This window comes from Lactuca serriola, chromosome 2 (genome assembly GCF_051521515.1).
Source record: "Lactuca serriola cultivar US96UC23 chromosome 2, Lser_US96UC23_V15, whole genome shotgun sequence".
Taxonomy (NCBI): Eukaryota; Viridiplantae; Streptophyta; class Magnoliopsida; order Asterales; family Asteraceae; genus Lactuca; species Lactuca serriola.
The window spans coordinates 177,488,062-177,502,706 of NC_136409.1; the positions used below are offsets into that span (position 1 = coordinate 177,488,062).

Below are 14,645 nucleotides of genomic sequence, written 5' to 3' on the forward strand. Positions count from 1 at the left end.
CTTTTAACATTATTATAAATATCATATTATTTCATATAATGTAAAATTTTAATGTGGTCACCATCTTAGTGTTTTTTTTTAATATTTTTTGGTTAGAGTTGGTCTAACACATGCATAGATATTTTCTTTCTTTCTTTCCTGTTTCCTTTTTCACAAACACATACATGCCCCTTTTTTTCCTTTTTTTTTATAGTTTAATATATTAAAAATAGTAAATAACTTTATTTATTTTATCATAAAACCTAGGTTTTTGTATTTTCTAAATCATTTAAATAACCGGCTACCTTACTCAAAGCCTAAGCGTTGATTTTTTAATATATATATATATATATATATATATATATATATATATATATATATATATATATATATATATATATATATATATATATATATACCCCATAGTTTTATTTATTTAATTATTTTATACAAAAAAAAAAAAATAAGTTCAATAAAATTCTTTGAAAAATTTAGTTGTTTGAAAGACATGGTAGTAAAACAAAGTAGAAATAGTATGATCGTAGAACATCTCTAATGGTTATTTAAAGTTATTGGCACCTTATTATCTATTAATTTTGACCTCTAAATAAATGATTTCTTCAATGGTTAAAATTATTTTAATAGTTTTTTCTATAAATTTAACTAATTTACCTTAGTCTACCTAAAATATTTTATAGAACATCTAATTTAATTAATCCTTTTTTAAACACAAATCATATCTTAATATGAAAATATATAATACACCTATATCAAGTCTTTATTTATATACCTAAAATATGAAAAATCATTATGTTTTAGTTATAAAAATAGAATAAAAACATTGAAAATATTATAAACTAGTTATAAATTAGAGATGCTCTTAGTTACAAAATGAAATTGCTTAGCAATTAATGTAAAATATTTAATGAACAATTTCTAAAACATTGTTATTGTAGTTCTATTGATTATATTTCAATATTATAAAACTAAAATTATTTAAATTTCAGTATTGAAAAATTATATTAAATTAAAAAAATCAATTTATTTATATCTCAATTTATTTTAATTGCTTGCAAACGTTAAAAAACAGTATACTTTCTGCATATTACAAACATTTGATCCATCTTTTTTTCTACAAACAAGTTCCGTAAACTACATACATTTTACCTCTTAAAAAATAAACATTACTAAATAGGTATATGTATAATGCACTCAGAACTTAATAGTCCAATTTGCTTAGATAGTTCAAACTTCAAATCACTTCTTAAATACAAATTTTTTTAGGCCTAAAAGAAAACTAGTTTCTAAGGATATTTAGGAATAATTAGCTTAGCGTGAAATAGGAATAAAATGTAACGAATCTAAGTCAGATGATCATGGGGAACAAATTATCTGTACCAAACAAAGCAAAGAAAAAGCACAAAAACAAGACCACATGCACTGCATTTAACTTGCAAAAGCAAGGAGCAAGCAATGATGAATAAACCCAAAATTGCATAAGAAAGTAGTTATACAATGTTTTTTTTTCCAATATATAATAATAATAATAAATTCTAAAAAAAGAAAAAAGAAAAAACCTATGGGCTCAGAATCCATAGAACCCCTTTTTTACCTAAAGGGAAGTTCCACATGGATATTTTGTCCGTTGGTTTACACAGTGCAATGCTTTGCAATATGGTTCCAGAAGCAACATTAAGTACCTACATCACATCAAATAGTTATTAGTATAATTACATTACCAAAAATATTTAACATTATTCTATTTGAAATTTTATATCGAAATTATAAATGTTTATGTGTAAGCATAATGATATTAGCAAAAAAAAATGAACATGATAATGATCATTTGAAGAAACAGAAAATGATATTATTTACTTTTTTCCATCAAGACTTTGTTTATAAATATGTTTGACCATTTCCATTCCTCATATGTTCATGTAGCCAGATTTCAGGGACAAAATCTTCTTTTACAAAGATATGAAAATTGTCAACCCCATGGAATATTAAGGTATTGATAATATATATATATATATATATATATATATATCATTGATCTTTTCATATTACTCTGAATCAGTCAAGACCCATTGGTGTCGTCTTATCTTTTTTCTGATTCCAAGTTCTAACACTTTGACCAAAAGTTTGTTATTAAACATATGATTTTTTAAGTTTGGTATCTAAATATATGTTTTCTGGGTATCAATTTGATTCTAAATGTCACTTTATTTTTAACTTTGTGAAGTAATGGTGTTATTTATCATGTTTTTAGATTAGAATGACTAATGGTTATTTATTTTAGATTATAACGCACTATAATTTACTTATTCTTTTATTGATACTAGTGTGTTAATTCACAAGATTTGGCTTTGATTGTTAAAAGGAGCATTTGGATTCAAGTATAGAGCACGTAAAAGTATATAGGAGTTAAGAATGTATGCTTAATATTTTAAGGAAATCATGTAAACTTATTAAAGTGAGTTAGTACACCAAATTGCAATCCATAAACAGATTGTTGTTGGGTTTTGGGATGGAATACGAGTTTTAAGTTTTAACCTAAAAATTGTATAATAATGAAATCAATATTACATGTTAAATGACAAAATTGGTGTTACTCGTTGAATATATCTGTGAGACTATGTATCTGTTCTAAAAAAAAATGAAAAAAAAAAAATGAGAGAATGGTTTCTTTATGTGGTTGGCATGATGATGCCAAAGGAAAATAAAGTCACAATGTGTTGTTTTTGTTGTAATCTATATACAGATTACATATGCAAAGAAAGGGTTAGTTAAATTAAATAAATAAGATCAAAAGGGTCCATGCTTGGATTAAGGGTCTTTAGGATATTTCCCTTGTTAGGTAGGTTTAGTGAAGTATAAGCATGGTTCTTGTGTTGTACTAGTCAGCTTTTGGATTTAGGATTTAAGTTAGAACTTAGGTCTATGGGAGAGTCTATCCTCAAGAATGGCAACAAGTTTTGTAATCTTTATGTTACAATCATTCAATAATAATGATTTCTTTCTGCAATTAAATCTTGGAATATAACAATTGGCATCAAAGCAAAAACAAGTTCAGTGGGTGTTTGGGATAGCTTTTAAAAAAAGCTTATTAGCTTTTTAAAAAGCTAATAAGCTAAAAAAGTGTTTGTCTATTTAAAAAGCGCTTTTTAAAACAGCTTTTGGATAGGAAAGAGTAAAGCTTTCAAAAAGCTTTCAAAATCCTAGCTTTTTAGCTTTTTAACCATTTTACTCCTGAAAAAGCAGCTTTTCGCATCCAAACACTTTTTAAAACCAGCTTTTCCTAAAAGTCATAAGCTAATAAGCACTTTTCTTAAAAATCACTTTTGACATAAAAAAGCTAACCCAAACATACCCTCAATCCAGCAATGGCATATAGGGTCGATGGTATAGAAAAAAGTTTGAGAGATTTAAGGGGTGTTTTCCTAATAGATCTTGTTCCTTGAAACAGTTGATGAAGAAAGAGATGGAGTCACAGATAAAAAAAGCTAAACCAAACAATTCAAGACAATATTGACGTCATATCAAATTACGATTGGTCAAAATGAAAAGTCTGAATAATAATAGTCGTTTATTTGCAATTAAGGGAAAAAAAACCCGAATTACATGTATTTAAATGAAGAAATCTAGATAGATGGATCTTAAGAGTTGAAAGATACTTTTACTTAATTAACATTTGAAGAAAAAGTAGAACTCATTACTTCATTTAAAGATGATGTGTTACGATGGTATCAGTATGAACACAACACATACGCCTATGAACACAACACATACGCCAACCATTTGCGCGATGTAAGGACATGAAAGTGATGTTATTAAAATAATTACATTCCGGCTCAACTCAATCCATATACAAGCGATTTTCGACGCTAAAGCAAAATAGATTGAAGAAAGCCACTATGTATTGAATCAATCCATCTATTATTCCATCCTCCCAAGGACTTATATAGATTTAATACATTGTGGCTCTCTTCAATCGAACGATTGTGTTTTAGCACCTACAATCATTTGTTTTTGTATCAGTTGAACAAGAACGAATGTTTTTAATAGCACCACTTTCATGTCCTACCATCGCATGAATGGTTAACATCTGTGTTCAAACTTCAAACAAATACTATCGCAAAGCATCACCTTCATATGAAATAACATCAACTTCTATTTGTTTTTTTATGTTAATCAGTTTAAGTGAAAGTAACTTTCAGCTCTTAAGATCCAACCGGGTGGATCTCTTCCTTCAAATACAAATACAAGTAATTCGAGTTTCCTGTCCTTAATTGCAAATAAATGACTATTATCATTCAGATTGTTGATCGTAATTTGAATTGGTGTCATCAATGTTTTGAATTGTTTGATTTAGCTTTTCAATAGGCGATCAATTTGTTTCTACGTCAATTAATCCATCAATTGCTTCAAAAAACTGGTTTTCTATTTTGAAAACGTCCATCCAATCATTGAAACTGTTTTCTATACCATCAATCTTTTACGCCATTGTCGGATCAAACTTGAACTTGCTCTGATAGCAATTGTTATACTCTAGGATTTAGTGTAGAAAAAACTCACTAGTATTGAATGATTGTAACGTAATGATTACAAAACTAATTGTCATTTTAGAGGACAGACTCTCCTATGGAATTGAGTTCTAACTTGAACTCAAAAGTTGCCTAATAACAACACTAGACCCCTAGTTATACTCCACTAAACCAACCTAACGGGGGAAATGACCTAAAGACTCTTAAACCAAGTCATGACCTTTTTTACTTTATTTATATAACCTTGACCATTTGACTTCCCTTTCTCTGCATATCTAATCCATATATAAGGTACAACAGTTTTTCATGTTCAATGAATTGACAACATATAGAATGGGTTACGGCTTAATGTTAGTAATTATTTAGAACAAAAACCTAAGGAACGACTCACTGGTGTAGTATTGTGGAATGTGGATCATCAATATTATTAAACATTGGTTGGGTAAATGTTCTATAACTAAATCATGATATCTTTTGTCGTGTTAATGAGACAATGTTGTTTTAGATAATTTAAACTGCTCTCCATGATTCGTTTGCTATGGTTATACAACCTTGAGTCATGATTTGTATATTAAGACAGTGATTAGTTTATGGCATCTTTGTTCTGGGTATCTCAGTATTCACATATACCACCATTTGAGATTAGTTTATGGCAAACCCGTTATAATTTGTGCTTTACGGATGAGCTTCTATAATAATTCCACAAGACAAATATGTCCACCCTGAAAAGATTTTTCTTCCATTTATCTGTTCAGTAAAGGTTGTAAGTATCTTAGGTGTTCTAAGGAGTCTAGAAGTAAGTACGATGAGAATTGCTTGACCCAATATCATATATGGCCAATCTATCATGGTTGATCACATAATATGCATCCATGTTAATTTCCAGAATAAGTTGCAAACAAAGCACGAATTGTAAAAGAACAAAGGCATTACCCTGAGAAAGCTCGCAACAAGCGCGCGCCTCTACGGCGACGTGAGATGTTAAGCGAGCAGCAGCAACCACACTGTGCAACGGCAGCAGCGATTGAGTGCAGCCAATTACTCCTCCAATGGTCCTTTTTAAATATATCACAGGCAATAATGAAATTAAATGATCATGTTAATTGAGAGCTAAATGGTGATGCGTATATGTTACCCGAAACCAGGGATGGAAGATGTGGGGCCGGGACGGAGGCGGTTGCTGTGAGTGTGAGGGCTTGGTTGCGGAGGAGGACGGAGACGAGGGAGAGGAGTGGTGGTGGAACGACGGATTGTTGAAGATCTTGCGGTGGAGATCAGCGACCTCGAGAGGGATCCGCAGCGCCAAGCCATTGTTTTTGTGTGAAAATTGAAATACTGAAAACAATTTAAGGGTTCAAGGCGTTAAGCGCAGTCTATTTGGGCTAAAATTCTTAAAGATTGTAGAAATGGGTCGGGCCGATCTAGGATCTACTAGTTGCTTAATTTCATTTTATCAATTCAATTTTAGAAATTGCTTTCTAAATTTTCTACATATCTTTATGTATGTTTTTTTTTTTTAATATTTCACTTTTACCAACTAATTTTTCTACAAAATCTATTTCTAAATATTTTTAAATATTTGTTCTGATGAGTATAAAGGTTATATAAATTCATTTTTACCTATTCGTTCTGACTTCTAACAAGTTCATTTTCTCATCTTTATTTAAAGTTGTAAAAAATTTACAAATTTTGTAACAGGTAAAAATATTTAAAAAGATGTACTTATATTTTCGATAAAAATGAATTTGTAAAAAAAATTAAAAATTGTATAAAAGATAATACTTAAAAAAATTAGCAAATTTGTAATAAAAAGTAATATGCAAACCTGAAATTATTGAAAAAATGGGGACAAATTTCTAACAAAAAAATAGTTGAAATTATCAACAAAAAAAATAACATATAGACATGTTCCAAAACGGACTCAATAATCAGTTTTATGGTATATTATACGTTGTTTAGTTTTGAAACCAAGTCCCGCTTATTTTTATGACTTTTGCTTGTCAGCTTGAATTGATTAAATGACTAAGACAATTTTAGTCATCAATCAGTTCCATTCAAAATATCTAGCTCGGTTAAAAAAAATACTATGAGTGTTTACAGTGTAATTTCAAGTCAAAACTAGAAACTATATTGTAAAGACAAAATATTATGGCATGGTGTAGTTAGACTTGAGGGGGTAGTCGACAAAGAGGCCCCAACAAGGGTGTGGTGGCAAGGAAAATGTTGAGATGGAAGGTGTAGTGGTAAGGAAAAGGTTGGGCAAGACGGAGTTGGGGGGTTAACATTATATGTTAGTCATCAATAATGAAACGAAAGACACATTTTTGAATATGAAAGCGATGTTGTTATGAAAAATAATTATTTTTAAGCTCACAGTAGTCTATCAAGTTGGAGCGGACTAGGGTACAAAGAATGTCCGACTTGCAATGAAGACACTCATTCATACCATATAACACATAAAGTCGTATATGTTGGTCACCAGTGATTCCTGGATGCTAACGATCCATGGAGAAGGAGTTTGGACTTTAGCGGGCAACATGAAACTATAGATGTTCCTTGAAATTGGTAATGAAGAAATACAAGGTTAACTAGATCGTATATTGCCTCGTCGACCGGGTAAAATAGGTGCTAAGAGCGGTTAGGATGATTTCGAGTTGAATTGGTCTAAACGAAGCATGTTATTCGAACTTGATTATCGGTCTAATCTGCAGGTAAAGCACAACTTAGATGTTATACATATCGAAATATATGTGTGTGATAATTTGTTGGGTACTCTTATGATGAACGATAAGTCTAAAGACACACCAAATGCATGTGTCGACTTGGGAAATCTTAAAATTTAGAAAGGGCAATTATTGAAAAAAAAAAAGGTAATAAGTTCTTTAAACCCCATCCTAAATACTCATTTACAAACACTGATCGAAAACATTTTTGTGAATTTATAAAAGATGTTAAATTGTCGGATGGGTTTGGATCTAATATCAATAAGAAAGTGACAAAAAATAATACTAACATAGTTAGGCTGAAATCTCATAGATGTTAAATTCTTATGCAAGATTTGATATCTACTAGAGTTAAAAGGTTTTGGCCAAAAATACTTATACTCCAATAGGGGAGCTTTCAATGTTTTTAAACAACTTTGCTCAAGAAGACTATTGGTCAAGGATATAAGAAAGCAAAGGTAGTCGTTATTAAAATCTTCTACAAATTAGAAGTGATCTATCATCCATTGTTTTTTGATATTGTGGTTCATTTAGTTTTTCATTTACCTGACCAAGCGGTTTGCGGAGGCCTAATATATATGATATAGATGTATCCTTTCGAAAGGTAGTTTGGTGGTTTGCTAAATTGTTAAGGACTTAATATATTTGTTATGAATTTTTAAGATCTGAACTTTTAATATGTTGTTTGTTTGGAACCCCTTAATTGTTGTGTTGAATTATAAAAATGATAATTTTACCCTTTTGTATTATTTTTCGCTAAATTTAATATTTCTGTTTATAAAATAACCTAAAGACAAAATAACTAAATGAAAAAATAAACATAACACACAAATTGGCCAAAACCACATTAACAATTCACATATTTTATCCAAAACTAATTAGTTAACTACTTTGGTCTCTCGGTTAAAAAAAAAACTACTTTGGTCTCATCTTCACTATAATACCCATCTTCATCATCTTTTATTTTGTTTGCATATGCCTCAAGTGATTCAACTTTGAACAAGTTATCAGTCTTGTGATCATTGGTCTTTTACTCAATTATCAGTAAGGATTAGAATGTGCATTCAAATGTTTTCTCTATTAATATCAATTTCATAAAGTAATATAACACCAAGTCCTTTTTTGTAACACCCGGTTTTGAAAGTGCTCATTTGTGTCTTCGGAGGCCAAGGGTATAAGCGTAATCTGGCGATTCGGTCTTTTATGGGTCTTGGGTTCTATTCGAAAGGTTTTAAGACTCGAGTGTGTAGATAGGAGCGTAGGGCTTCTCGCCACCTTTTCGTGGATATAAAGTTCGTCGGAAACGGACTTAGAATGAAGGAGTTATAGCACTTGGAAGTTATTGGAAGAATTGGTCCCTGAATGGGAAAAACTTGCATTTCAACCATGCATGATAAGGTGGTAATTGGGGGAGTATGCCCAGCGTAAGCTGGGGTACGCCCAACGTAGAAGGTTAAATGGTCGAGGGTGCTGGAGACGTATGTCCAACGTACGTTCAGTAACACTAAACCCTAATTTTAGGGTCAAGCACTATATAAAGAACATTAAGGCTTGAAACCTAGCCCCATATCAGCCTCCCCAACCTCGGAGAAACCCTAGAACGACTCATCCCTTCATTCTTGTGTAATTTTAATCTTGAAAAGCCCATCTTGGTGGTTTTAAGCTTGGAAGAGGAAAGAAGAAGTTGGCAAGGAAGGACTTGGGAAGTTTGAGCTCATAGATCTGGGATAACATCATCATTTGGGACTCTTTGGAGGTATAAAGTTCATAACTTTTCATAAGAGTGCTTAGATCTAGTGTAGTTTGGTTTTGAAGTCATTTTGGTCCAAAGGATGAAGCTTTATAGTCCAAATCCGATTTCTAGGCTAAGGGATGCCACCCTTGGTGCTAAATGACTCCATAGGTCAGAAAGTTATCATATTGGTGGTCTTAATGGGTTGATGCAAGATTTGAGACCACTTTCATGGAAGTAGAATATCATTTTTGGAGTTTGGACTTGTTTGGGGCATGCAAAGTCACCAAGTCGGTGACTTTCTAGATTAAGACGTTGAAAAGGACTTGGATATGTGATTGTAGCTTCTAGATCTGAGTATTAAGAACTTAATGGGAAAATGACTTAACAAGGGAGTATGATGAGTGTACATGCATGTACGCCCAGCGTACACACCATTTGGCTAGTACGCTTAGCGTACATAGGAGTACGCCCAACGTACTCATCAGATATGGGTCTTGCGAGTTTTGGGCCTCGGTTTGGGCCATGTAAGGGGATTTTGGTTCTTTAGGCCTTAGTGGGCCATCATAAGTCAGATAATTTGGGCCAAGAAGATGTTTGGGCTTAGGTTAAGTCCCATTAGAGGGATTTGGCCCAATTTAGCAAATTGGGCCATTAGCAGGCCACTAGTGGCTTGGAAAGCCTACCTAGTGTTGGGCTTTTGTTTTGGGATTGGGCCTTAGTTTGGATCATACTGGGCCAAGGGTAAATGGTCATTTTACCCCATGCATGGATTAAGGATTATGGTATGGGACCCAATTGCTAATTGGGTATATTGATTGGTAGTGACAGCTCGGGAAGCTGGCGGGGCAGCAGCTAAGGAATTCATGCAGGAAGCTTCTGCAGTGCAAGGTGATTCTTATCACCATACCAATGGGTCTAAGGAACCAAGGCCGACCCATGTTATGTTATGTGGTACACTAGCTGTAGTAGAGATATGTGGTATGATAGTTAGCTTTATGCTAAGTAGTATGCTAGTGATTATATGATATGTGATATGCTAGTTGTCTTTGTGATACTTGCATGGAAGATCCCGAGGGGAGCCCGTGGAAATTGGATGTAAGACCATGTGGGGTAGCCCATGGCATTCCTAGGTAAAGACCATGTAGGGTAGCCCATGGCATTGGATGTAAGACCATGTGGTGTAGCCCATGACATTCCTAGGTAAAGACCATGTGGGGTAGCCTATGGCATTAGATGTAAGACCATGTGGGGTAGCCCATTGCATTCCTAGGTAAAGACCATGTGAGGTAGCCCATGACATTGGATGTAAGACCATGTGGGGTAGCCCATGGGATTCCTAGGTAAAGACCATGTAGGGTAGCCCATGGCATCCTTACAGGTTTATGTATGCATGGCTTATGTGATATAGGTAGCTTTTATAGCCAACAGGTTTTGTGATATGTGGATTGTGTGTGTGGTATGATCTAGGAAACTCACTAAGCTTCGTGCTTACAGGTTTGTTTATGGTTTCAGGTATCATCATTTGGAAATGAATGGATCGCATTGATCGCAGTGCACACACCTATGAATTCCGCAACGAATGTTTTTGGGATAAACTCTGGTAAATGTTTTACTTAATGATGATTTGAAATATTTAGGGATAAATGGTATCAATGTTTTGACTATCCTGAAAATAAAATTTTTACCCTTGATTTTTGGGTCGTTACATTTTTCCATAAAACCAAAATGAATTTCTACATTTTCTGGTCAAAACCAGTTCATTCGACTTTCAAAAGTTAGCAGCAAGTGTATCATATAATCTAAAATAATAATGAATATATGAACACATAATAATATGTATATAAACAAACCTTCAAAGTATTTGAGAGAGGATCCCATGGTGAATATCCTGAAGAAGCATTGGCTCAATAACAGTATAATGTCCCATAAAAACAATATGAACCTGAAATTGGATTAAAATATTCTTGATTTGATAAGTCAATAGTCAAGGAATCAATAATAAAAAGTCAAACATTTCAAATATCATATATAAACATAAAAAAGGACATGCCATGCTGCTTTAAACGCCCAATACAAACTCATTATCAAATCTCTCTCATTAATATAAAAATTCATCATTGAATTATAATAATTCAAAATGATTGTTAACCTTGTTGAATTAACCCTCAAAACTGAACTAATCAAAACTAACTGAGGAGGTTTGAGGGCAACAGCTTCTGTCAACAACATTGAGGGCAAGAAAAAAATGGTTTCTTATAAAAGAAATGTATGCTTAAATTAACAATCAGACATAAAAAGGCACCTCGCCAATCACATAATACTAAACAGATCCTTAGCCCTAGTCTAGCATGCAATTCTCATAATCATAGCATATATCATAATAAACATGTATTAGTATTCTAGGAACCACCTACTTGAGCTCAACCAGTTGCACGCATCACACCCCTTTCTTAATTAAAAATTCCTTTTTAATAAAATGTTATTTTATAAAATAAAAAATTCACCAACCCTCAGTTTGAGTTCAGGCACACCCGAGAGTATGCCCGAATCCCTCAAACCAAGGCTCTGATACCAACTTGTAACATCCCAAAAATCAAAGATAAAAATTTCATTTATATTATAATCAAAACATAGATGTAACTTGATCCAAACATTTAAAAACATTTCTAATTAACACAATTATCAGAGTTGAATCCCAAAATCACATATTGCGGAATACACTGGTGTATGCGTTGTGATCAAGTCGGGCCCTTCACTTCCGAATTGAAAGTACATGAAACCAAACCCACAAACTGTAAGCACGAAGCTTAGCAAGTTCCCCAAATACCACATATAACGCAAACATACTGTCAGGCATATCTGGGTGCCCGACCTACCCTGCCGAGCATATATGGGTGCCAGACCCACCCTTGTCAGGCATATATGGGTGCCCGACCTACCCTTCGGTCTTATACCAACTGATTACGGGGTCTATCCCACCGCTACCATTACCATATAAAATCATGCATATCTCACATAATCATCAAACAATACATACCACCTTAATAATTATCACAAAGACAATCTTTAAGTTATATCAATACTAGTGAGTCGGCCTTGGTGCCTTCGACCGACGGATTCTATGAAGGGAGACTCACCTCGAATGCAGAAGTTCACTGAAAGAAAATCCTTAGCTACTACCTTGACGACTTCCCAAACTATCAATACCAACATATCACCCAATTAGCAATTGAGTTCTAAACCATGATTCATAATCCAAACTTGGGGTAAATTGACAATTTTACCCCCGATCCAACAAGACTCACAACAAAGGCCCAAGCCCAAAACGACAAGATCCACAAAAGCCCAATAATAGCCCAATTTTCGAAAGTGGGCCCAACCCCATATGGGCCTTACCTAAAATCCCAACGATTCCTGGTACAATAATAATTCTCCGATGGCCCAAAGATCCAAGCCCATTGGGTCCACCAAGGCCCAATACAAAGTCTTGTCCCAACTATACATGTCCAAAATTCCCAAAACTCTCAAATTCTTTTAACCAAAAACCAACACAAAAACCCAACCCAAAACCGAAGCTCAAACATGAAACAAGCCTAAAGGCCTACAAAACCACGAACGTGGGGCGTATGTTCAACCTATGTTGGGCGTACTCGAGGAACCTGGATCGCGACCAAAGAGAATGTAAGTTGGCATACCTCTAGTTACGCGGGGCGTAACCGCAGATCCTCCAAACTTAAGTTATGACTTAACTGATTAAGCACTTTGCGTCTAAACTTTCAGGAACCTCCAACTAAAGCTCTTGATGCAAAAAATCGGCACCTTTATGCATTTTCATGACCCAAAGGGACCCAATAACCATTTTAATCCATTAAAACCCAATCAAGAACATGCATGGACCTTATCTAAGCATCAAGAAAGCATTTTTATAAACTTACAACCTCAGATCTGCTAAGAGTGGCAACTCAAAGCTTCTAGAGTGGTCTCCGACCACTAGATCTTGCTTATGAGGTCAAAATGGAACCAAAACCCACATAATCTTAGATCTCAACTTCTAATGATCAAGCTAAGAACTTTTTACCTTCAATTAGCTGAAAGTGCAACAAAGATTCCAGATTCACAAGCCTTTTCTTGAACCACCACCTTGTACCAAGCCACCACTTCTTGAAATACACTAGAATCCACCAAAAATGCACATACAAGGCTCACTACACTCTTGGATGAAACTATAGCTCGAGATTTAGGGTTTAAGACAATAGAGGATGAATGGAGGCTCACACCTGAATTTAAGGTGCTTAAATAGTTAGTCAACCCTAAAAATTAGGGTTTTGGAACTTAGCACACTACGATGGGAGTAGTTTTTGTACGTTAGGCGTACAACTCAAAGTCCCGCGTTTCAGTTATCCATTATTACGTTGGGCGTACCCCCAGCTTACATTGGGCATACCTAGCCAAACACACGCATGCATCATGGCATGTAGGGGACTATCTTTCCAATTATTTCCATTAGGGACCAAAACTGCCAATAAATTCAAAATACCATAACGCCTTCATCCTAGGTACATTTCCAACAGACCTTATATCCACGAAAAGGTGGCGAGATGTCGTACGATCCTAACAACACACCCATGCCTCAAAACCCCTGAACAAAACCCTAAATCAACAAAAGACCAAGATATTAAATTACAATTATACCCTTGGCTTTCCGAAGACACAATCAAATACTTGGATCACTTATACCATGAAAAATACACCCGAAATAGGCCAAAACCTTCCTTCTCCAAAGCCTTAAGCCTCGTGAAAACTAATGACTGGGCCGCAGCCCCTTGCAACGAAGCAAATCTGAAACCGAGTGTTACAACTCTCCCTCACTTAAATTAGATTTCGTCCTCGAAATCGCCCCTTACTAACACCCACATCGAAACAAATAATCTGAGGAACGCAAGCGAAGGTTCAGTGCATAATACAACCTTCCCGAGATAACCGAAATTCCACCCTAAAGAAAACAAACCTTAAGCTCCCGCGAAACCACTTCTGCCTATCCAAAATCTAAAATCTATAGTGGTCTGTCTCCCCGACAAACCGCCCACGTTGAAATATTATCAATCCAAAATCTCATCGAACAAATGACCAACCATAATACTTCCAACCCTGATTATCCCGATGCAACCTACAAAAATGAAGTCACTAACCATAACCAGCTGCAGAATACTTATACCTGACAGAAGGCTCATATAATCCTTCGAGTAGAAGATTAATCCCTGCAACAGTTAGACTCAAATGAGAGCTACACAACAGGGTCAAATAAATTACTCTGAGATTATTTAGTCCAACTGCAAGTGACTTAGTACTTTCGATTAACAAGCTACTCCACACACACGAATCCTCAAATCACTACCCTTGCCCGAAACATCATGTTGCCTCTTATCTACTTTCCAAATTAACCAAGACCTCCCTGGTCCCAACTTATCTGCCAACTATTTGGAATATCAGATTCCTACCCAGTTGTTGAGTCAAAGCACACCCTCATAGTCGCCCCACATGACTTCCAAAAGAAAACTTCAACAGGCAACATCTACCTGAACCATCTTGACACCAAACCCGATGCTAAGCTGAACGCTACAAGACCAAACGTCGTCTTACCTCATACCCAGTCTCCCACGACCT

General features: G+C 34.4%; 1 protein-coding gene across 1 annotated transcript; it reads right to left on the reverse strand.

Moving 5' to 3' along the window:
* Window positions 1-1,453: 1,453 nt before the first annotated feature.
* Window positions 1,454-5,864, reverse strand: LOC145087507 (uncharacterized). The gene is made up of 3 exons (XM_079025470.1): window positions 5,659-5,864; window positions 5,457-5,578; window positions 1,454-1,679 (listed from the first exon to the last, which is right to left on the reverse strand). The coding sequence occupies exons 1-3, from the start codon at window positions 5,832-5,834 to the stop codon at window positions 1,672-1,674; spliced, it is 306 nt and encodes a 101-aa protein (XP_078881596.1). The 5' UTR covers window positions 5,835-5,864; the 3' UTR covers window positions 1,454-1,671.
* Between the last annotated feature and the right edge of the window lie 8,781 nt (window positions 5,865-14,645).

Excerpts from the sequence above, each read along its gene's own strand:
- LOC145087507 (XM_079025470.1), bottom strand. The coding sequence starts at position 5,834 with ATGGCTTGGCGCTGCGGATCCCTCTCGAGGTCGCTGATCTCCACCGCA. Across the intron at positions 5,579-5,658 it reads TCTTCCATCCCTGGTTTCGG|GACCATTGGAGGAGTAATTG; the intron begins GTAACATATACG and ends ATATTTAAAAAG.